Consider the following 26,212-nt stretch of genomic DNA (forward strand, 5'->3'; position numbering starts at 1 on the left):
CCAGAACAAGGGCCACAATAAAGCCTCCACCACCCCACAATTCACACTGAACGGCTCCACACTGGAGAAAACCAACAGCTACACCTACCTGGGGCTGGAGCTCAGCCAATCAGGAAGCTTCAAAGCAGCAATAGAAACCCTGAAAGCAAAAGCCTGCAGAACCTTCTACGCCATCAGAAGACAACTGTACCACCTCAAACCACCGGTGAGGGTCTGGCTGAAGATATTTGACGCAGTCATCTCCCCGATCCTTCTCTATGGCAGCGAGGTTTGGGGCCCAGCCACCTACCCAGACCAGTCAAAGTGGGATTCCAGCCCAACAGAGAACTTCCACCTGGAGTTCTGCAAATACCTGCTCCATGTCCATCGCAACACCACCAACATGGCCTGCAGGGCAGAGCTAGGCAGACTCCCCCTATGGCTCACCATACAGAAGAGGGCGCTAGCTTTCCAGGCACACATCCAGGGGAGCAAGCCCGACTCCTACCACCACCAAGCATGGCTAAACCACCTGAGCAAACCAGACACTCACCAACCAAACAACAGCCAACCACCAAACCAAAAACACCAACAGATGATAATCAAGGCCGAAATAAAGGCGACCACAGAGGCAAACAGAGAGCGGTACATTGAAGAATGGAGAAACGAAATAAATAACTCCAAGAAACTCACCGTGTACCAATCCCTACAAAGGGACTACACCATGGCCACCTACCTGGAGAGAATACGCCACCCCAAGCACAGACAGACCCTGAGCCGGTACAGACTGAGCGCCCACAACCTAGAGATAGAGACGGGGCGATACAGGCAGACGTACAAGCCACGGGAGAAGAGACTGTGCCAGCACTGTGACCAGGGGGTCCTAGAAGATGAGACCCACTTCCTGCTACACTGCACCAAATACTCAGCTGTGAGGGCCGTCTACTACCAAAGACTCTCTGCCCACATCCCAGACTTCATATCTGCAGACGAGAAGAGGAAACTCTACATCCTACTGGGAGAAGAAGAGGCCACTGTGGAGATCGCTGCCCAATACGTGTCCAGCTGTCACCAAATAAGAGGAAGATGAGACTCCACGGACTGTTATATTTATCCCAAAACACCCGCCCCACCCCACCCCACCTCCCCATATAGCAGTCACCAACGAAGAGGAAGATGAGACTCCACGGACTGTTATACCCCAAACCAACCGCACCGCCCCACCCCACCTCCCCATATAACGGTCACCAACGAAGAGGAAGATGAGACTCCATGGACTGTTATACCCCAAACCACCCACACCACCCCCACCACTCACCCACCCGAGTCCAACTCTTCCCCCCCCCACACTCTACTAGCTTTGGCAATGCCAAATATCTATTCGGACGTGCCAATAAAGCTTTTTTGATTTGATTTGATTTGATTTGAAAGGACCTGGAAGGGGGAGATACTTTAGTGCTACTGCTTTGTGATTGGCTTGTCATGAGGTTACGTGACTGATGTCATTAAAGGTCCTGTAGCCACTGGTATGTAACATCTGCAAATAAGGTTGAGTCTAAATCACTCCAGAGTTCAATCACATGGTCATGACGTCATCAGAGGTCCTTTAGCACACTAGGATTTAGCATCTACCCTGCAGATGAGTGGCCAGGATTCATTGTGTCTTATGGAAGATGTCTATTGTATGGAGGAGAGGAAGCTACTAGAGATGAGCGAACAGTGTTCTATCGAACACATGTTCGATCGGATATCAGGGTGTTCGCTATGTTCGAATCGAATCGAACACCGCGTGGTAAAGTGCGCCAAAATTCGATTCCCCTCCCACCTTCCCTGGCGCCTTTTTTGCACCAATAACAGTGCAGGGGAGGTGGGACAGGAACTACGACACCGGGGGCATTGAAAAAAATTGGAAAAAGTCATTGGCTGCCGAAATCAGGTGACCTCCATTTTAGACGAATAGTGGATTTCAAATCCGGGTCATATGAGAATGTGAACTTTGTGACTATGAGACAGGGATAGCTGTACAGGCAGGGATAGCTAGGGATAACCTTTATTTAGGGGGGAATGTTATTAAAAATAACTTTTTGGGGCTCTATCGGGTGTGTAATTGTGATTTTTGTGAGATAAACTTTTTCCCATAGGGATGCATTGGCCAGCGCTGATTGGCCAGAGTACGGAACTCGACCAATCAGCGCTGGCTCTGCTGGAGGAGGCGGAGTCTAAGATCGCTCCACACCAGTCTCCATTCAGGTCCGACCTTAGACTCCGCCTCCTCCAGCAGAGCCAGCGCTGATTGGCCAAATTCCGTACTCTGGCCAATCAGCACTGGCTAATGCATTGTATTGGCGTGATGAAGCAGTGCTGAATGTGTGTGCTTAGCACACACATTCAGCTCTACTTCATCGGGCTAATAGAATGCATTGGCCAATCAGCGCTGGCCAATGCATTCTATTAGCTTGATGAAGCAGAGTGTGCACAAGGGTTCAAGCGCACCCTCGGCTCTGATGTAGCAGAGCCGAGGCTGCACAAGGGTTCAAGTGCACCCTCGGCTCTGATGTAGCAGAGCCGAGGGTGCACTTGAACCCTTGTGCAGCCTCGGCTCTGCTACATCAGAGCCGAGGGTGCGCTTGAACCCTTGTGCACCCTCGGCTCTGCTACATCAGAGCCGAGGGTGCGCTTGAACCCTTGTGCACACTCTGCTTCATCAAGCTAATAGAATGCATTGGCCAGCGCTGATTGGCCAATGCATTCTATTAGCCCGATGAAGTAGAGCTGAATGTGTGTGCTAAGCACACACATTCAGCACTGCTTCATCACGCCAATACAATGCATTAACCAGTGCTGATTGGCCAGAGTACGGAATTCGGCCAATCAGCGCTGGCTCTGCTGGAGGAGGCGGAGTCTAAGGTCGGACCTGAATGGAGACTGGTGTGGAGCGATCTTAGACTCCGCCTCCTCCAGCAGAGCCAGCGCTGATTGGTCGAGTTCCGTACTCTGGCCAATCAGCGCTGGCCAATGCATTCTATTAGCCCGATGAAGTAGAGCTGAATGTGTGTGCTTAGCACACACATTCAGCTCTACTTCATCGGGCTAATAGAATGCATTGGCCAATCAGCGCTGGCCAATGCATTCTATTAGCGTGAACTGAGTTTGCACAGGGGTTCTAGTGCACCCTCGGCTCTGCTACATCAGATTGCTACATCTGATGTAGCAGTGCCGAGTGTGCATCAGATGTGTAGTTGAGCAAAACTGACTCAGCACTGCTAAGTCTCTGCATTCGCATAGGAATGCATTGGCCAGCCTTCGGCCAATCAGCGCTGGCTCTGCCGGAGGAGGCGGAGTCTAAGGTCGGACCTGAATGGAGACTGGTGTGGAGCGATCTTAGACTCCGTCTCCTCCAGCAGAGCCAGCGCTGATTGGTCGAGTTCCGTACTCTGGCCAATCAGCACTGGCCAATGCATTCTATTAGCCCGATGAAGTAGAGCTGAATATGTGTGCTTAGCACACACATTCAGCTCTACTTCATCGGGCTAATAGAATGCATTGGCCAATCAGCGCTGGCCAATGCATTCTATTAGCGTGAACTGAGTTTGCACAGGGGTTCTAGTGCACCCTCGGCTCTGCTACATCAGATTGCTACATCTGATGTAGCAGTGCCGAGTGTGCATCAGATGTGTAGTTGAGCAAAACTGACTCAGCACTGCTAAGTCTCTGCATTCGCATAGGAATGCATTGGCCAGCCTTCGGCCAATCAGCGCTGGCTCTGCCGGAGGAGGCGGAGTCTAAGGTCGGACCTGAATGGAGACTGGTGTGGAGCGATCTTAGACTCCGTCTCCTCCAGCAGAGCCAGCGCTGATTGGTCGAGTTCCGTACTCTGGCCAATCAGCACTGGCCAATGCATTTCTATGGGGAAAAGTTAGCTTGCGAAAATCGCAAACTGACAGGGATTTCCATGAAATAAAGTGACTTTTATGCCCCCAGACATGCTTCCCCTGCTGTCCCAGTGTCATTCCAGGGTGTTGGTATCATTTCCTGGGGTGTCATAGTGGACTTGGTGACCCTCCAGACACGAATTTGGGTTTCCCCCTTAACGAGTATATGTTCCCCATAGACTATAATGGGGTTCGAAACCCATTCGAACACTCGAACAGTGAGCGGCTGTTCGAATCGAATTTCGAACCTCGAACATTTTAGTGTTCGCTCATCTCTAGAAGCTACAGTAACGTGACACACACAGGGACCTTTCTTTAGTTACTCTGCCTATTAATGTCAGGCATTTGGGGTTATTAATTTATTTTCAGCAGCTCCATGTGCCTCACATTAATAGCAGTTAACCCCATCATGTCCCTCATATTAACCCCTGTGTGCCCTATATAAGGGTTACTAATATGTGAGACACATGAAGGTACTAATAAAGGACCTTATTTATGAAGATACCTAATTATTACCTCCATATGTTACACATATCAGTAACTCTTATGTGAGGCACACAGGGGGGTTAATGTGAGGGACATGATGGAGTTACCTGCTATTACTATGATCCCCATGGAGTTACTAAGCTGCAATGCACATGACCAGACTTTTTATCTGCAATGGTGGATTTCCCCCCCTCGGCTTATACTCGAGTCAATAAGTTTTCCCAGTTTTTTGTGTAAAATTAGGGGTCTCGGCTTATATTCGGGTCGGCTTATACTCGAGTACAGTATATACGCTATACCAATGTCCCCCAAACTAAGCACTTGCCACAACTACCACAGTTTGGTGGATTTACCAGAAATAATTTGCAATTCCATTATAAAACACATAATATAATTCTCTTCCTATAAAACTTATTCCTAGAGGAAACTATATAGATTTTATTTACTAAGGTGACCAATACCATAAATAAATAAATAAATAAATAAATAAATAAATTTGTACCTGCAGAAATTTTTCTCACATCAAAAAGTAAAAATACAAGATGGAAGCAAGCATTAGTCTCGTTTTTATATTATATTTTGCAAACAATAACATTTATTATCTGAAACTGGACAACCCCTTTAATTACCCATCATGCATTTTATTACTGTTGGCAGGAAATAAGAGGTCGATATGTCTATATATCTTAAATATGACAATAAAATGCTAAAAAATAATATCCAACGTGTTTTTTTTTCCAGCTGTTACCAAAACATTGTGCTGCAACCATCAGTAAAGCCAGGAACAAAAAGCTGAAAAAAGCACCACCCAAGAAATTAGAGCCTGAAAGAGAAAAACCAGGGACTGAAAGTCAACGTAAAGACCGCAGTATAACCACAAAGTGAGAACACATTAGCTTTACCCACAGAAACCAACATATGTAAATCACTGGGGCTTGTATGTACTAAAGTCTATCAATTTCATAATGACAAGGGTTCCGACTTTGTGTTGCAATGTTTCACTATTTTTATTATCTCTGCTTTTGTCTGTGAGTGGAAATGTCTGTATTTGCGTTGCAAAAACTACAATGATTTCCCCTCCAGAAAAATGGTCTCTCTTATAGCTTCATACAGTCCTATGAAAAAGTTTGGGCACCCCTATTAATCTTAATCATTTTTAGTTCTAAATATTTTGGTGTTTATAACAGCCATTTCAGTTTGATATATCTAATAACTGATGGACACAGTAATATTTCAGGATTGAAATGAGGTTTATTGTACTAACAGAAAATGTGCAATATGCATTAAACCAAAATTTGACCAAAAGTATGGGCACCTCAACAGAAAAGTGACATTAATATTTAGTAGATCCTCCTTTTGCAAAGATAACAGCCTCTAGTCACTTCCTGTAGCTTTTAATCAGTTCCTGGATCCTGGATAAAGGTATTTTGGACAAACAATTCAAGTTCAGTTAAGTTAGATGGTCGCCGAGCATGGACAGCCCGCTTCAAATCATCCCACAGATGTTCAATGATATTCAGGTCTGGGGACTGGGATGGCCATTCCAGAACATTGTAATTGTTCCTCTGCATGAATGCCTGAGGATTTGGAGCGGTGTTTTGGATCATTGTCTTGCTGAAATATCAATCCCCGGCGTAACTTCAACTTCGTCACTGATTCTTGAACATTATTCTCAAGAATCTGCTGATACTGAGTGGAATCCATGCGACTCTCAACTTTAACAAGATTCCCGATGCCGGCATTGGCCACACAGCCCCAAAGCATGATGGAACCTCCACCAAATTTTACAGTGGGTAGCATGTGTTTTTCTTGGAATGCTGTTTCTTTTTGGACGCCATGCATAACGCCTTTTTTTATAACCAAACAACTCAATTTTTGTTTCCAAAATGAAGCTGCCTTGTCCAAATGTGCTTTTTCACACCTAAGGCAACTCTATTTGTGGCGTACGTGCAGAAACGGCTTCTTTCTCATCACTCTCCCATACAGCTTCTATTTGTGCAAAGTGCGCTGTATAGTTGACCGATGCACAGTGACACCATCTGCAGCAAGATGATGCTGCAGCTCTTTGGAGGTGGTCTGTGGATTGTCCTTGACTGTTCTCACCATTCTTCTTCTCTGCCTTTCTGATATTTTTCTTGGCCTGCCACTTCTGGGCTTAACAAGAACTGTCCCTGTGGTCTTCCATTTCCTTACTATGTTCCTCACAGTGGAAACTGACAGGTTAAATCTCTGAGACAACTTTTTGTATCCTTCCCCTGAACAACTATGTTGAACAATCTTTGTTTTCAGATCATTTGAGAGTTGTTTTGAGTAGCCCATGATGCCACTCTTCAGAGGAGATTCAAATAGGAGATCAACTTGCAATTGGCCACCTTAAATACCTTTTCTTATGATTGGATACATCTGGCTATGAAGTTCAAAGCTCACTGAGGTTACAAAACCAATTTTGTGCTTCAGTAAGTCAGTAAAAAGTAGTTAGGGGAATTCAAATCAATAAAATGATAAGGGTGCCCATACTTTTGCATCGGTCAAATTTTGGTTTAATGCATATTGCACATTTTCTGTTAGTACAATAAACCTCATTTCAATCCTGAAATATTACTGTGTCCATCAGTTATTAGATATATCAAACTGAAATGGCTGTTGCAAACACCAAAATATTTAGAACAAAAAATGATTAAGATTAATAGGGGTGCCCAAACTTTTTCATAGGACTGTATGCCCAATTCCTCATGTTTTCCAAAATCTATGCTTGCTATCATTTAATAGTTACTATCATTACTGTGGTGGACTCACATCACACTTCGAGTACTGTTACAAGGGGGCATTTACACAGCAGAATTTGAAGCTGACTTTGAGAAGGTTTCTGCTCCAAATTCAGCTCTAAATTCTGGCTGAAATCCGCCTCCTATAGTTTTCAATAGGATTCAGAGACGGACACTTATTTTTTGAGGACGCTGCAAAAAGAAGCTTCCTGCTCTGTGCTGTGAGGCTCGGGCTGATTATAAAAACTGGCAAAATCCATTGCACATTGTAAATGTATCTTATGACTGTTTTTCCCCTTTCATTATATGGTTTATTTACATAATTCTTTTTTTCATTTTTCAGCATGGACAAACTTCACCTAACCCTTTGCGAGCTTTGCATTTCTTTAAATCATGTGCAAAAAATCATGATATTTGACCATGTGGTGACTCCAGCCGAGTATCTGAGCTCTCACATAGAAAGGAAATTGAGCCGGTAATGTCATAGATTGTTATCAGATATTATTATTCTGAGATATATGCTTATAAGTGCTGTATACTTTTTGCTTATAGTTATGACGTATTAGGCCTTTGACATACGATGAGTAATCTCTGCAAACCTGCCAACACTTAAACTGCTGTGATATACAGTAGCAGCATCATGAATTACATTCTACAAGACACATGCTGTGAATAAAACCTACAGTGCAAAATGACCTGCTCTGTGGGTATTAATCCTGCAACATATGAATAATTGCTGTAGGGTTCCCCCTGCGGCTTTTAACTTATGCAATTCAAAGGTTGAGAACTGCAGGAGACCTGTCGCCATTGCTGCAATTGTGCTGCAAAAACCACCCAATTTCTAATGTTTTTTTTGTCATAGTAAGTTTTAGGAAAATACGCTAATGACCATTCTGATCATAATCCATCAATGCATATCCCTGTTGTGTGTCACCAGCCTTAAAGGGGTTTCCCATCTCCCTATTTGACCAATTTGCCTGCTGTCTCTTCCTCTCACTTCCCATATTCTTCTACATGCTGGTGGGTGGGCTTTGACTATTTGATAAACAGGACACTATAAAGTATTTTGCTAGATATATTCTTTGCCTTTACCATGAAAAATCATTCATTATGATTGATAGAAATCTATAATAATGCAGATAAAATAATATGCACAGCAAGTGTATATTACACTACACAAGTTTGAAGAGAAAAAAAAATCTTTCATGCTGCCAGGACCTAGGACAACACTTATCTGTGTGAGATAACAGGCACTAAACAAGACCCTTGTCTCTCTCAGCTCTTTTAGTGAGCCTTTATCAGCAAAATGCAATTAGCTGACCAGTAAGAGCAGGAAATAACAGCTCCGAAAGCAAGCTTGATCCAGAGAACTCATCCCCCTCCCCTCCAGAGAGCAGTGAGTCACTTCATCCAACCTGGATCAGATAACAAACTGGGGACCAAGGAAAAGTAGTGCAAATGATGGGGAGAATAATTTCACATATAAAGCATCAGTTTTAAAGCAATGTATTTAGTAAAACTCTTAAATTTACATAAGCTAGCAGTTTAGATAGGATCCTTGAGATGGGAATATCCCTTTAAACTAAGACCCCACATTGCGGAAACACAGCGTTTTTTTGTTGCAGAATTTGCTGTGTTTTTTTTTAGACAAGGTCAGGAGTGGCTTGAAAAGGAATGGGAAATATAAAGGAAGCTCTTAGACATTTCCCTTCTGCTAACTACACTCCTTTCTTTGGCTCCAAAAAATGCAGAAAAATCTGCATCAAAAAATGCTGCATTTCAGGGGCCACACGGTGGCTCAGTGGTTAGCACTGCAGCCTTGCAGCGCTGGAGTCCTGGTCTTCAAATCCCGCCAAGGGCAAAAAACCATCTGCAAGGAGTTTGTATGTTCTCCCCGTGTTTGCATGGATTTCCATCCCATACTCCAAAAAAAGACATACTGATAGGGAAAAATGTACATTGTGAGCTCTATGTGGGGCTCACAATCTACATTTAAAAAAATGCTGCATTTCTGCAATGTGGGGCCTCAGTCTTAAAGGAAGTCTGTCATCAGAACAGACCGTATTTTAAAGTCAGATAGCCAGGGTTCACCTGAATAAAAACTTTTTTCTTCTTCTCAGTTGGTACCATTGTGGCTGAAATATTTGATACAGCTAATGAGCTGTATCACTATTGCTCTCATCACATCAAAGATCTTTTAGCGCTCAGACACTCCATCCCTCCTGTGAATAACACAGCCTTGGCCCTGCAGTCATAACACGGAGGTAACTCTTCTATGTGACGATAGCAACAGTGACACCCTTGTTAGACCAAACAGATCATTAGCGTATCTGAATAACAGCTAATATCTCAGCAACAAAGACACTGATCGGGAAGTAGACAAACGTCATGTGAACACCGACTATCTCAGACTATGCTTACAGTTCACTAGGGGCTGTTCAGGTGACAGACTTCCTGTGTTGTACACATTTGTAAGATAAGATAAGATAACATAAGATAATCCTTTAATAGTCCCATAGTGGGGAAATTTCAGTAATACAGTACCCATAGATACTTATGGGCTCAAGCCTCTGATTTGATATGTATTCATACAGAATCTGCAATAGAGATTTGCTGCATTTCAAGACATATGAGTACTCTTTCCTAAAACCATGTTTATAACAGAGTATTTAGTAAAAGGAATAAGTGAGCACTATGTAATGATACCTGGGGTGCCCGTAGCTCTGAAATAGGGAACCATAGTGAAATGGCTATTGGTTGAACTTGTTCAGCTGACAACTAATTTGCCCATTACCGAACTGACAACTAACTAGTGTACAGTTGTATGCGCGGCCGAGCAGTGCATGTGTATGGAACAGGAGGAAGAATAAAACCTCTGTCAGCGATGTCTGGCAGTGACTTTTCTCCCCATGGACAAAAGGATTGGGTGGTTAAAATACAATTGCCCAATCCTTATGTTCCTTATCATTTTACTTTATTAGCCTAAGGCCTCTAGCAGCCGACTGTGGCCAAGATCAGTGTGCTAGCTGTATTTTTTCCCAGAGAGCATACTGATTCCTTCATTTCTATGGGCCCGTACACATGACATTTACGGGTCCTATTCCTGTCTTATTTTGAGGCCCTGCTTTCATGGCTCCCATTCATTTAATGAAAGGGGCCACCGAAGCATGGCAGGTGCACGGACAGCACATGGGAGACATCCACATATCCCCTGTGTGCAGCCCATACCTTTAATTCACTGCGGGCCAGAAGCACATGGTCATCTGCAATGGTCTTACATAGTATTTGCTTACCACACAATAGGATCAGGTGTAAATGCAACCCAGATTGTGATATTAAATACACCATAAACATCTATTCTTTACAAAGAGATGTCAGTTTTCCAATATCTTCTATAGATTAGTTATAGCAGTTTTGTTCACCAGAAATGAGACAACATAGATTCTAGAGATCGTGATGTACCGAAGTACTGCCAGGGGAGAAGTGGTCTTGTTTCAATAACTAAAAAGTAATAAGAACTCCTAGACACTAAGGAACATACTTCTTTGAGATTTATTTTTGAGTTGCTTTAGACTGAGGCCCCACGTTGTGGAAATGCAGGTTTTTAAAGCAGATTTTGCTGTCTTTTTTTAAGCCAAAGCTAAAAATGGCTACAAAAGGAATGGAGAAATATATAGTAAGTTCTTATACTTCTACCTTTTGCACAAGCCACTCCTGGCTTTGGCTCAAAAAAAGCAGCAGAATCTGTTACAAAAAATGCTGTGTTTCCCCCACGTGGGGCTTTAGCCTAAGGCCGTGGTGTAAATGACGTGGAAAAAAAATGTGTCATTTTATAGTGTACAGCTTTCCTCTTCTTGTCTTTGGTGACCATTTTGCTTTTAGTGATCAAGGAGGTTTCTGAACATTTACAGATAACCTACAGACATGGACAGAGAGACATCAGATTGCCGAAAGATCGCCAATGGCACATTACCCTTATAAGTTAAAAATGTTTCACATATGCTCCTGATTTAAGTAAAAGAAATTCTAATAAGTATACATTAAATATCTTAAATACTTGTTTTAGAGCTTTGGTTTCATTGGTGAACTGGAAGCCAAATACTCGGGAGATCCAGCGTCCTTCTGAGGTCCTGAGTGCAGTGAAGTCTTTCCTCAGCACATTGCAGTCGATTGCCCACCTTGTACATACCGATGTCACTCGTAGTATCCGGAGTACCCTTCTACAACAAACACAGCCAATGGATGCAAATGGAGAGCAAACCATTACTGCACTTTATACCAACTGGTAAGCCCCATTTTACAAGCTTTGGGTGGTCACTTGAACAGGATCTCAAAAATAATGTTTTCTCCCTGAACCAAATCCTGCTCCAGAAACAAAGTATTGGTCATGTTGAAATTGACACACCAATGTTTTGTTCCTTTGACATGTGCCATGAGTGAATGTTGGGACACTTCTATACATGCTAGATAGATGTCCAGTCCAACTGAGTAGAGTGAATTTGGTTGTAAGGTGTATGTCTGTTTTAAAGAGAACCTGTCAGCTTCTTCTCAGTCCCCAAAACCATTCTCATCACCTCATAGTGCCTCTCATGCATAGTCCTCCAGTGTCTTTATAAAACCAAAATTAGGTCCTTCAAGTCTAGGGGGTGGAGAATTAATGGAAGAAGTCAAGATTTCCATGCCCAAACTGACCCATTCATCGTGATTTATGTCCCTCAGCCCTTGTCCAATAGTTGCAGTGACATTAGAAGGTCTTTGAGACATAAATCACAATGGAAGAGGTCGATTGGAGGGGTCCTGAGGATGGTTTGGGGTCTGAAAAGTAGTTGACGGGTTCTTTTAAGATTATTTACTTCTCTATATGCTCCTTACAGTTACACAAATAACATTATACAATGAAGTAATTGTATGAGTTTTTGTCTTTTACCAAGGTACTTGGAATGTCTCCTGCGTCAGGCTAGTGCGGGCCTAGTAGTGTATTCTCCGACAATGAAATGCTTCATCGATTTACCCACAGAAATGAGTGGAGAACATGGACTCAATGCTGATGAATACACGGATATTACAGGTGATGAATGCAGAATACATTTACTGAAATGAAACTAACATGTAAAGTATGTGTTATCGAATCCATCCTAGGTTGCTCATTTATCACATTTATTATATTCTCTAAAGAATACTACAAGTATTTAGAATGATGGCCGCTCCTTACAAGATAGTCTAAAGAAAAGTCCTAAAGAAAAACCTTATTAAACCCCATAGTAATGCTAGGCCTTATTCAGAGTACAGGATTTGGGGAAGAAATGCCATACACACATAGCAAAAAAATATTTGTCATGCTATGGGTTTTCAAAGACACAACATGACTATAATGTAAAATCCAGACAGACTTACAGAGGAAAGTTCCATCTTAATATACTGATAGGACGCAATCACATGACAGAGTTTCTTATAGTTCTATTCTGTAATCGATATAGGACAGTATAGGAGGTATAGCAGGAGCCTCTAGTATCATAGATAACTATACTGATAGGAGACTCTCTGCCAGCATAAGGTGCAGGCCAGTAAATCCGGTCAACACATAAACCGTATTTCACGGGTCACTTGGTCATGTGAATATGCCCTTCCAAGTACAATTATAGGGATTCAATCATTTGACATGCATTTTTTAAGACTATCATCCTTCTTAATCTGTAACTAATTCAGTAGTGGAACTAGGTTGAGTATGGGGCACATTATGGGCTAATTATGTCTGGCGTTATTGGAGCATATTTATCATTCCATCAGGTTTTCAAGTTTGTAACCACCAGTTGAAACCATAATTGGTGCAGCTGCTATTTTGGGACCTGCAAAGCTGCTTTTGTGAAAGTGGTGTAGAATTTGTAGTAGATTTATTGTAATCGACGCTGTGATCAGGTGCATGGCCCGGCGGAGGAGCTGCCATGTTTATGAAGAGGCATGTGCGTGCTCATAAAGGAGGTAGCTCTCCCGCCTGGACTAGTGTTATGAAGACTGGTGTTCAACATACCAGTCTTCATAAATATACCCCAATGACACTAGGTTCACACTAGCATTGTATCTCCGTTGTTCTAGTCCAAAACAATGGAGATGCAGTTTGCTAAAATAGCAGCAAACTCATGGAGTCTGACAAACCCCCTGACTGAACCTGGTGGAGGAAAAAGTCTATTGTACAGGACTTTTTCCTATGCAGACTTTCAGACGGACACTGTAACAGAGTTGGAGAGTCTGGTACAGATGTGAACGTAGGCTGTTTCAAGTCAGAGAGATTCTATCTATCTATCTATCTATCTATCTATCTATCTATCTATCTATCTATTTATCTATCTATCTATCCTATCACCTACCTATTTTCTTTTTTTCTTTCTTTCTTTCTTTCTTTCTTTCTTTCTTTCTTTCTTTCTTTCTTTCTATCTATCTATCTATCTATCTATCACCTATCTATCTATCTATCTATCTATCTATCTAATCTTCTATCTATCTATCTATCTATCTATCTATCTATCTATCTATCTATCTATCCTATCACCTATCTATCTATCTATCTATCTATCTATCTAATCTTCTATCTATCTATCTATCTATCTATCTATCTATCTATCTATCCTATCACCTACCTATTTTCTATCTATCTATCTATCTATCTATCTATCTATCTATCTATCTATCTATCTATCCTATTATCTATCTATCTATCTATCTATCTATCTATCTATCTATCTATCTATCTATCTATCTATCTATCCTATCATCTATCTATCTATCTATCTATCTATCTATCTATCTAATCTCCTATCTATCTATCTATCTATCTATCTATCTATCTATCTCTCCTATCACCTACCTATTTTCTTTCTTTCTTTCTATCTATCTATCTATCTATCTATCTATCTATCTATCTATCCTATCACCTATCTATCTATCTATCATCTATCTATCTATCTATCTATCTATCTATCTATCCTATCACCTACCTATTTTCTATCTATCTATCTATCTATCTATCTATCTATCTATCTATCTATCTATCCTATTATCTATCTATCTATCTATCTATCTATCTATCTAATCTCCTATCTATCTATCTATCTATCTATCTAATCTTCTATCTATCTATCCCTCCTATCACCTACCTATTTTCTTTCTATCTATCTATCTATCTATCTATCTATCTATCTATCTATCCTATCACCTATCTATCTATCTATCTATCTATCATCTATCTATCTATCTATCTATCTATCTATCTATCTATCTATCTATCCTATTATCTATCTATCTATCTATCTATCTATCTATCTATCTATCTATCTATCTATCTAATCTCCTATCTATCTATCTATCTATCTATCTATCTATCTATCTAATCTTCTATCTATCTATCTATCTATCTATCTATCTATCTCTCCTATCACCTACCTATTTTCTTTCTATCTATCTATCTATCTATCTATCTATCTATCTATCTATCTATCCTATCACCTATCTATCTATCTATCTATCTATCTATCATCTATCTATCTATCTATCTATCTATCTATCTATCTATCTATCTATCTATCTATCCAGTGGTGAACCTAGCACTTCTGCTACCTGAGGCAGGCGACAGAAAGGCTCCTTGCTAGTGGTAACATTACAGTGAATACAGTGAGTAGCATTTTGTGGTGACTTACCGGAGAGGTCCCTGACTAATCGCTCACATTTCCCGTCTCTTCCCTCTGGACCGCCATGACCACTTCTTCCAGCATGTGATTTGTCTCTGTAAAGTTTGCAACACAGACATCTTTGACTCCTCACTTCTCCAGGCACCCGACCCATACAGTCCTCACCTACACAACACCCCTTAAAGAGGACCTTTCATGAGTTGGGGAACATGCGGATTTATATACCGCTGGAAAGCCGACAGTGCGCTGAATTCAGCGCACTGTCGGCTTTCACGATCTGTGCCGATACAGTAGCTCTTCACTGTCAGAAGGGCGTTACTGTGAGACCGGGGAGGAAGGCCTCCCCCAGTACTTGTCTATGGACAAGTACTATCAGAAGGGGCATTCCTCCCCGCTCTCACAGTACAGCGCTATAGGCGCTGCTGTGAAGAAGGACGTTCCCGACTGTCAGGAACGCCCTTCTGACAGTGAAGAGCTACGGTACCGGCACAGATAGCTCTTCACCTGGGGCACAGATCGTGAAAGCAGACAGTGCACTGAATTCAGCGCAACGTCGGCTTTCCAGCGGTATATAAAACCCGCATGTGCCCCAACTCATGAAAGGTCCTCTTTAAGTAGCGCCCCTTATTAATAATACCCCCTTCTATTAATAATGCCCCTAATAGTCCGTATATAAAGTCGCCATATTCTGACACGTAACTTTTTTATACTTCCTTGTATGGGGATGTATAGGGCGGGTTTTTTTTGCAGGGCCGAGAGTAATTTACAGTTCTACCATTTTGGGGAATTGCTAATGCCTTGATCTCTTTTTATTCAAATTTTTATTAGAGGCAAAACAGTAAAAAAAAAATGTCAGTTTGACACTTTTGACTTTTTTTTTTCCTGCTACAGACTGTAGTGCTCCTATTAACCCCCAAGTGCAAGAATTACAAGTGGGTGGGAAAAAAAACAGTCCTCAAGTCCAAGGAATGGCCAGACAGACATTCAAAAGCCCCCCTCCCCCTTCCCCAGCATATCCCCCCCAGCACCCCAACCCCCCCCATCATCATAAATCTAGTATTTATTGTGCAGAAGCTTACCTGCTTCTTCTCTTCAGCCTGCGCAGTGGTCTTGTGACTGGAGCCCGCGTAGGAGCGCAGGTACACGTCGGGTGCGGGGCGGAGGGGGCGGCGTTAGTATGCAGAGAGCAGGAAGGGAGATGACCTGCTTTCTGCTAAACATGAGGGGTGGCCGCTAGAGCAGCGCTGCTAATAGGTTAAAGCAGCGCTGCGTCCACAGGGCCGCCCCAAACAACCGCTCGCTTCCCCCGCCGGGCTGCCGAGACGGTGACGCTAAGCCAGTCTAGGACAGCTTGTCCTGGACTGGCTTAGGTCAGTAAAAATGCTGCCCCCCCGGGGACCCGGCATAGCGCCGCCTGAAGCGGTCGCTTCAGGTCGCCTCATTAGAGGTGCGGCGCTGTAATCTATCTATCTATCTATCTATCTATCTATCTATCTATCTATCTCCTATCTATCTATCTATCTATCTATCTATCTATCTATCTATCTATCTCCTATCTATCTATCTATCTATCTATCTATCCATCTCCTATCTATCTATCTATCTATCTATCTATCTATCTATCTCCTATCTATCTATCTATCTATCTATCTATCTATCTATCTATCTATCTATCTATCCATCTATCTATCTCCTATCTATCTATCTATCTATCTATCTATCTATCTATCTATCTATCTATCTCCTATCTATCTATCTATCTATCTATCTATCTATCTATCTATCCTGTATTATATAGATTATTGGTAATAATTATTCCTATATTACTATATTTTTCCTGTTTCGTCCTCTCTCATTAAAGCTGACTTTTTGCATCTCTTGAGTGATACTTCTGGCAGGCGATAGGTGAACGCCAAGTGCAGAAAATTGCTACTTAAAATCATTTAGCATTTATCTTTGAGAAGGAATATGAAGTGTCTTCCTCCGGCAATATTAACCCATTAGCTTCTTGGACCGCATATAACAATGTTCCAGAAGATAACACTCGCAGACGTTTTCCCTGCCCCCACTTTTGACAAACAAGCAGAGACAGGCAAAAAAACTTGGGCTGCTGCAGTCGTGTATCCGAGCCGCATCCCCTGAAGCATGTTGCTGTGGCAACGACTTGGCCCTCCCATCTTCTTCTGAGTTTTAATTCTTGTCAATGTTATTAGACTCTTACATGTGATGGGGGGGGGGGGGCAGTAATTCCGCCTAATCTATCACACAGCAGACACTCGCATTTCAGGGATCACCAAGCACTGGGTTCCCCCAACACCCATTTTAATTATTGATTTGAGGAATATATTTATATGGAATGACTGGAATATATTAGAAGTTTAGGTTTCCTTATTACTGGCAGGTTATCAGCAGTAAGGAAGGTTTTTTTTTTCCTCCAAGAAATGCAGTCTAATGGATTTTCCAAAATCAATTTGCTATTTCAAAGCTTTTAAAATGAAGAAAACAAGTATTTGTCACCTTTAAGAGCTCCGACAACACTTGAGATTGTGTTAGGAGCTCCGATTGGTTGGGCTGGGGATACTTATTGTGCAGTAGGACTTGATGATGGGCTTTAGCGTGAGCAATGTGCTTTGTATGCAGCGTCTGGGAATGCAAATGAACCGGTGCTAGTGTAATATGTCAATCTGATCCTGCAGTCTAAGGAACACTCTGGGCAAAACTTGTACAGAATCTTACACCTAGGGCAAGGCTGAGATGTTTGATACATGGCACAAGGATTCAAAGAGCACCAAATATATAATCCTTGTGACATACACCATCCCCTCTGACCCTGAGTGTCTGACCCAAATACTATGTGCATATACAGCAGCCCACTGAGAGGAAGGGCAGAAGGCTGAGTGTTGTAGTCGCTGTGGTCACAGTCACAAGGATCTCAACCAGATCCTGTGACACTCCTCCTAGGATGGTGCAGTGCTAAGGGTGCATTCACACATAGAGAAAATGGTACTGAATTTGCTGTGGTATCCCAGGAACACGCGGATTCCACACCAAATTCAGCGCCGTTTTCCTCCATGTGAATGCAACCTAAGGGTAAGTTCAGATGGAGATTTTTGGTCAGGATTTTGAGGCCGTATCCGACTCAAAATCCTGACCAAAAAGACGGCTCCCATTGAAATTAATGGGAGCCGCTCAAAAGTTTTTTCTGGGAGCCGAGATGTCATTCTCCAGGCTGAGCTGCCTCGCAATTTGGCCTGAAGACACTCCCATCTCCGGACTAGGCCCATTCATTGGGCCTTATCCGGAGTGAAGTGTGTGACTGGATGCTGGTGCAGTGCACCAGATTTCAGTTGCGGCTACCCGGCTTTTGGACCGGAACCTGAGGCGGCCTCCACTTCTGGCTCCAGTCCAAAACCCCCCATCTGAACTTACCATTAGAGGACCTGTGGGGAGTCTGATGGCAGTAGTAAAGTTTCCCCCAGGTAAGCCGCACTACTCACTGAGCCTGATGGTGGTTGGAATGCGCATTATGGTAGGTGCAGGGATGAGAAGACAGGACTGCAAACAAGGTAACTTACGCTGGGTTCACACCAGTGTTCGATCTCCGTTTTCAGGTTTCCATCTTCTGCATGCAAAAGACGGAAACCTGTCATGCCGAGTCCGGCCTTGAGCGCCGGTGAGCGTATTATGCACTCCGCGGCGAAACGATTTTTTTTAAAAACCAGACACAGAGTACTGCATGTCCAACTCTGTGTCCGGTTTTAAAAAAAATGGTTTCACCGCAGAGTGCATAAAACGCTCACTGGCACTCACGGCCGGACACTTTTCAATCCCATTCAAATGAATGTTTTGTGCAGGAAACGGAAACCTGCAGAACGGAGTACGGGAGCAGATGTGAACAAGCCCTTATAAGCAAACAGCTTCCAGATACTACAGGTACAGGTCTTAGGAACTTTTACTGAGACTGGAGCTGAGCTTGTAGATAAGCTGATGTGCTCTAACACAGGCAGAAGGTAAATAAAAATCAGTGACCAGTGCAGAGATTTTCCACTGACCAAATGGACAGATGAATATATAGGCATAAAAAATGGCATTTTTTATGTGCTAAAAAATAGTGCCTTTTTCTTTAACCCTGCACCTCCTTTGCCACATTCCTGAATAGGAGGCATAGTAAAGGTGACCAGGGGATGGGCCATCGGCCCTGTAAAATTTAATCTCTTTAACACAAGAAAATGAAGATGCAGGAAAGGTACACCAGCTACGACCTAGCATACTCCCCCCCCCCCCCAACAGGCACACAACCCAGCAGAAGGTGCGCATCATTTATGAGAAGGTGTCTGCCTCATCCTATATGACGAGGATTGCCTTTTGCCAGATTCAGGCTATAAAGACTGTTGCTAGTAATGCCAGTCTTCATAAATCTGTTCATGTGTGTTTATTTTAAGCCTCCTTAGGGGTTAAAAAAAAGAACTGGATCGACCCTTTAATAAATCTTCCCCAAAGTTTACCATCAGAGACTCTGTTGAAGAAACTGCTGAAAATCAATGGAGACAAAAGTCCTGCATGGAGGACCTTTTTCTCCACCAGGTTCAGTTTTTATCTGGCGGACACAGAACGGACCTCATTATAGTCAATGGGGTCCGCCAATGTCTGAGTGTGACCACTGTTTAACAATCCGGCTATCCGCCGGGCAGGTCACTGTCAGACCCAAACAATGGAGACCACTGAGCTAGTGTAAACCTAATGTGAGTGCTACCTTTACCCTTACCAGTAGGAAGTCCATACTCTGGACAGTTATAAGGGGAATGGTAACAGTTTGTTCATAGATTTCCAGGTGGAATAATTGAAAAATGGTACAACGTGGCATTCTAAAAAAGCAGTACTCTAGAATAGATAGTATACAGGTATTTGTATACAAAAGCAACTATGTTAGGAAAGTCAATAGGTCATCTGTAATGGAGGTGTTCCTTCTCATAAAGTAATGGCTTCATACTAAAATATGCTATATTTCTGATCCTGAAAATGAAGGGCCGGCAGTGCACCTCCAAAGTTCTCCCCAAACAATGGGGTTCCCAGCTATTGCCTGTGAGAACAACAAGGCAGCTCCATTCAGTGCAGTCAGTGGCGTAACTACCACTGAGGCAGCAGAGGCAGCTGCCACAGGGCCCGACCCGTCAGGGGGCCCGGGCCCCCGACGTGTCAATTTGAAAATTTTTTTTTAACTTCTGCCAAGAATGGGACCGGCCCCGGGGGGCCGGGGGCTAACTTGAAACTTTTTTTGGGGGGGGGAGAGGACATCTCCTAAGGCCAGGGCATCTCCGCTGTTAACTCTTACAGCGGAGATGCCGAAGCTCGCTATTACATACCCGGCTTCCGGATCCTCCGAGTCAGAGGCAGAGTACTGGAAAGCGAACACGCCGCAAAGGCTAATGACCTATTCACCACAGTATAGCCTGTAAGACCGTCTTTGCGGGGTGTTCGCTTTCCAGTACTCTGCCAGGAGTGTGACGAGCATGACCTGCCCCGGTGTCTGTATGCTGCATCGGAGGGTCCGGATGCAGAGTATGTAATAGCGAGCTTCGGCATCTCCGCTATAAGAGTTAACAGCGGAGATGCCCTGGCCTCAGGAGATGTCCTCTTCCCCCCTCCCCCTCCAGAAAAAAAGGGTCAAGTTATCCCACCGGCCCCATACCTTTGAAGTTGCAGGCCGGCTCCTGCGTGACGAGCTTGCAGGAGCCGACCTGTTCAGATGACAGCCGGGAGCCTAATGAAGGCTCCCAGCCCTGTCATCGCTATGTTACTATTGTGGCTGGTCTCTATGACCATCCGCAATAGTAATGTATAGAATCTCCCATAGACGACAATACACTTGTATTGCCATCTATGGGACTTGCAATCAAATGATTGCAGGTTCAAGTCCCTGGGGGGGAGTTTTTAAAAAATAAAATAAATATACTAACTTTTCAGTTATCGGGCCACTAAGGGACATAATACTGTGTGCAGGGGCCACTAAGGGACATAATACTGAGTGCAGGGGCCACTAAGGGACATAATACTGTGTGCAGGGGCCACTAAGGGACATAATACTGTGTGCAGGGGCCACTAAGGGATATACAGTGGGGCAAAAAAGTATTTAGTCAGTCACCAATAGTGCAAGTTCCACCACTTAAAAAGATGAGAGGCGTCTGTAATTTACATCATAGGTAGACCTCAACTATGAGAGACAAAATGAGAAAACAAATCCAGAAAATCACATTGTCTGATTTTGTAAGAATTTATTTTCAAATTATGGTGGAAAATAAGTATTTGGTCACCTACAAACAATCAAGATTTCTGGCTCTCACAGACCTGTAACTTCTTCTTTAAGAGTCTCCTCTTTCCTCCACTCATTACCTGTAGTAATGGCACCTTTTTAAACTTGTTATCAGTATAAAAAGACACCTGTGCACACCCTCAAACAGTCAGACTCCAAACTCCACTATGGTGAAGACCAAAGAGCTGTCAAAGGAGACCAGAAACAAAATTGTAGCCCTGCACCAGGCTGGGAAGACTGAATCTGCAATAGGCAACCAGCTTGGATTGAAGAAATCAACTGTGGGAGCAATAATTAGAAAATGGAAGACATACAAGACCACTGATAATCTCCCTCGATCTGGGGCTCCACGCAAACTCTCACCCCGTGGGGTCAAAATAATCACAAGAACGGTGAGCAAAAATCCCAGAACCACGCGGGGGGACCTAGTGAATGAACTGCAGAGAGCTGGGACCAATGTAACAAAGCCTACCATCAGTAACACACTACGCCGCCAGGGGCTCAGATCCAGCAGTGCCAGACGTGTCCCGCTGCTTAAGCCAGTACATGTCCGGGCCCGTCTGAAGTTTGCTAGAGAGCATTTGGATGATCCAGAAGAGTATTGGGAGAATGTCCTATGGTCTGATGAAACCAAACTGGAACTGTTTGGTAGAAACACAACTTTTCGTGTTTGGAGGAAAAAGAATACTGAGTTGCATCCATCAAACACCATACCTACTGTAAAGCATGGGGGTGGAAACATCATGCTTTGGGGCTGTTTCTCTGCAAAGGGGCCAGGACGACTGATCCGGGTACAAGAAAGAATGAATGGGGCCATGTATCGTGAGATTTTGAGTGCAAACCTCCTTCCATCAGCAAGGGCATTGAAGATGAAATGTGGCTGGGTCTTTCAACATGACAATGATCCAAAGCACACCGCCAGGGCAACGAAGGAGTGGCTTTGTAAGAAGCATTTCAAAGTCCTGCAGTGGCCTAGCCAGTCTCCAGATCTCAACCCTATAGAAAACCTTTGGAGGGAGTTGAAAGTCCGTGCAGCCCCAAAACATCACTGCTCTAGAGGAGATCTGCATGGAGGAATGGGCCAACATACCAACAACAGTGTGTGCCAACCTTGTGAAGACTTACAGAAAACGTTTGACCTCTGTCATTGCCAACAAAGGATATATAACAAAGTATTGACATGAAATTTTGTTACTGACCAAATACTTATTTTCCACCATAATTTGCAAATAATTTCTTACAAAATCAGACAATGTGATTTTCTGGATTTGTTTTCTCATTTTGTCTCTCATAGTTGAGGTCTACCTATGATGTAAATTACAGATGCCTCTCATCTTTTTAAGTGGTGGAACTTGCACTATTGGTGACTGACTAAATACTTTTTTGCCCCACTGTAATACTGTGTGCAGGGGCCACTAATTGACATAATACTGTGTGCAGGGGCCACTAATGGACATAATACTGTGTGCAGGGGCCACTAAGGGACAGCGTGCAGGAATGCGGAGGAGGGAGTCGGTCGAGGTCTTCGGTGTCGGTCGGGGAGGGGGGGGGGCATGTCAAAAGTTCGCCACGGGGCCCCGCCATTCCTAGTTACGCCACTGAGTGCAGTCCTGTACTTTGCCTGAATAAAGTCTGAGTTTGACATTTTTCTGTTATATTCTAGAAAGCCTTTTCTCTCAGTGAATCTTTTGCAATATGTGGTGGAAAAGTACACCAAAGAGAAATCCAGAACAATAAAGTGGAAGGAAGCAAAACTGAGGTGCAGACGAATTACATTACCTGTTCAGGCATACTGCAGCTGTATATATCGCCATCGCATTATGAAATGGGAACACTAACTCCTCATTTTACAGATGATGTGCCATGTGCAATGCATTGGTTTCCTTCACATATCAAGAGTTAATTTTTATTTTTCCGATCAAAGAATTGACAGATTTGCCATAGACCACAAACATGATCTTGTAATAACCAATTTAGAACTGTTGTAAACACCGTGACCCTGGGATGATTTACAATGTATTCTGAATGGCATATGCCTATAATATAGATCAATAGTTTTCACATTTATAGATCGTAAATTAGAATTTATAGCATCCTGCATTTCAGTTGACATGCACATTACCCATATTAAACAGGTCATTTTCTCATGCTCTAGCAGAATCAGAAATGTCGGTAGTTATAATAAAATATATGATCAAACATCAGAATTCAATCATAAAAAAAAGCAAGTACAGAAAAATGGTTTGTGTGCCGCATGATTTCTGTATACAACTGGAAATTCTCTGCATTTTCTTGTATGCTCAGAAAAGGTAATAACAAATTTCCTTATTTACAACCCAAAACTGTAACAAAAGCAGTCAGGGAACAGAGACCGAGAGAGGGAATGGTAAAAAAAACATCAAAAGTCTATAAATACACAAAAAATGTATTATCATAGTAATGCACTGCCTGGTACTATTGTTACATCATCAAAATAGAGCATATCTGTTAAAGGGGTTGTGCTGTTATGGACACTTATGTTATAGACAGGGGATAAGTGTCCGATTGCTGAGGGTGCAAACGCTGAGTCCCCCAGTGATCAGGAGTATCCTTGTAAATGGAGCGCCAGTGTGCTTGCATGATCGGTACTCCATTCACTTCTATGGGGCTACTGGGAATATAATCTCCAGCATCGCCCTCGGCTCCATAAAAGTGAATGGAGCTCTTGTTAAACAAGCACACTGGCACTCCATTCACAAAGAGGCTTTAGGGTAAGTTCACACAGAGATTTTTGAAATCAATGGGAGCCTCTCAGGTTTCTTCTGGCTCCCAGAAAAAAGACGGAAGATGCTGATTGTTCAGGCCGTTTCGTCTCGTGATTTGGCCTGAAGACACTCCCTCCTCCAGACTAGGCCCATTCATTGGGCCTAATCCGGAGCAGCGTGCTGTGCACACTGCAATTTTTTTCCGCAAAGTGGGCATGGGGTTTGCATGAATCCCATCCACTTTGCAAGTACTGTAAAACGCAGCGATTTTTACTGCGGTGATTCTGTGTCAGATTTATCAAAGTACCCCATGCTGTTTCATAACTTTGGTGTCTAGTTTACACTGCGCTTATTAGTTGAGTTAAAAAATGTTGGTGCATGGGAGCACACCTCCTTTCATACAAATCCTAAAAGTGGCTAAATCACTTGATAAATTTGGTTCACAGCCTGTTAAAATAGTTTTTTTTGTAGATTTTCCCCACTGTATTTCTGCCCTGTTAATCTGCTGTTAACCTTGAACATGACAACTCAGCTCACTCACCCCTGCATGTGCTGTCCACAAAATAACTAAAATAACTTTCTATGAATCTGAAATCTCTTTTGGTTCACTGAATGAGCTCTGGCATCATGTATGCATTAAATTGTGAAGAAGCATTATAGCTCTAAATGTGTTGACATGAGCACAAAAAAACCCTTGTGACAATGTCCTTCAATGTCATTGCTTCTGAAATTTAAGCAAATACTGTAGCCTTCTTTACTGAGAACAATGCGGCTCAATACTGACCTTGCGTACAAATACTTATTACAGCTGTCACATTGTAACCACATGTATATAGCAAGTCCTGACGGGAAATGCATTTGCTTTGATTTAATTGTCTTTTTTGCTGTGTCTCTCCGTTCTAATCTAAATCTTCTGTATAACCCATTATACAGAGCACAAGACCAGAATAAAGTATCAGGCCTTATGCAAGGAATAGCCTATCCTCAGTACAGAAACATACATTTGATCAGCTGCATTTCCTCTAAACCTTATGAAGTATTGTAGATTGTTTATAACTAAGTGCTTCAAAATATATGTGCATGTGGCACATTGGTCAAAACCTAACATGGCTTTAACATATTCCGCTTACTGCTAGAAAAGTGACAGACATGTGTGATCAATAAAGTCATCAAAACTAGGGTCCTTGCCCATAAGAGTTTGTAGTCTAAGGGGGCATTCACACGGAGCAAGCGGCACTGATTCTGGCACGATAACTTGCATAAGAATCAGCGCTGCAAAACAGAATTCCATTGAGTTCAATGGGTTCCGTTTAACGCACGTAACACTTTGAAATCAATGGGAGGCTTTTTAACCCATTGTTACGCGTTAAACGGAACCCATTGAACTCAATGGGATTCTGTTTTGCAGTGCTGAGTTATCGTGCCAGGATCAGCTCCGCGTTACTCCGTGTGAATGCCCCCTAAATGGAATGGAAAGAGTGGCAAGATAGGAACACGTTACAAAAGTAAACAAACATACAGAAGCTTCATCATGGTTTTTAGCATCAATAGGTATGGACATGGAGGGATCTGTGTCTGTGTCCATCACTCTACTACTCCTACGCTATGAAGGAGGAGAGCAATAGATGTTATAATGGTAATGGCCATAGTCTTAACTTCGTCTTATCTAGACCACCTCATAGCTTTTCAGCAATGTCCTGGATGTAGGCCCTCAATAATCAATGTCATGAAGTGGTCTATTATGGTCTGGTCTCCCCTAGTTTTCTCTGGTCTAGCTATACCTTCTTTAAACACAAAGGTATGTTATGTATCATTGTCACATTCTGTAACACAGTGGGGACAGTTGAATATGCTTGAGGAAGGTAGTAGAATCCTTTTAAGGTGGCAACACACTTCCCAACTAGAAGAGTCACCAAGTCCACTATGACACCCCAGGAAATGATGCCAACACCCTGGAATGCCACTGGGACAGCAGGGGAAGCATGTCTGGGGGCATCGAACATGCCCAAGTCACTGTATTACGATGGGATCACTGTCAGCTTGCGATATGCGGGAGCTGACTTTTTCCCTTAGGAATGCATTGACCAACGCTGGTTCTGCCGGAGGCTCATCTGTGAGGAGGCGGAGTCTAAGATCTGACCAGAACGGAGACTGCTGTGGACCGATCTTAGACTCCGCCTCCTCCGGCAGAACCAACGTTGATTGGCCGAATGCTGTACTCTGTATGGCATTCGGCCAATCAATGCTGGTCAATGCATTCCTATGGTGAGATGTAGCAGTGCTGGCCGTGCGCTCAGCTCGTCTACACCGGAGA

The 26,212-nt window shown here is 43.0% G+C and overlaps 1 protein-coding gene across 1 annotated transcript in view; it reads left to right on the forward strand.

Annotated features, from left to right (window-relative positions):
- The window catches only part of NCKAP1L (NCK associated protein 1 like), a 164,956-nt gene that overhangs the window by 64,476 nt on the left and 74,268 nt on the right, over window positions 1–26,212 (forward strand). The window contains exons 19-22 of the mRNA XM_075265865.1: window positions 5,139–5,278; window positions 7,506–7,637; window positions 11,229–11,447; window positions 12,094–12,230. Of these exons, the coding sequence (XP_075121966.1) occupies window positions 5,139–5,278; window positions 7,506–7,637; window positions 11,229–11,447; window positions 12,094–12,230 (628 nt within the window). The remainder of the gene's footprint in view (window positions 1–5,138; window positions 5,279–7,505; window positions 7,638–11,228; window positions 11,448–12,093; window positions 12,231–26,212) is intronic.

Source organism: Leptodactylus fuscus, chromosome 2, assembly GCF_031893055.1.
Source record: "Leptodactylus fuscus isolate aLepFus1 chromosome 2, aLepFus1.hap2, whole genome shotgun sequence".
In the NCBI taxonomy this organism is placed as follows: Eukaryota; Metazoa; Chordata; class Amphibia; order Anura; family Leptodactylidae; genus Leptodactylus; species Leptodactylus fuscus.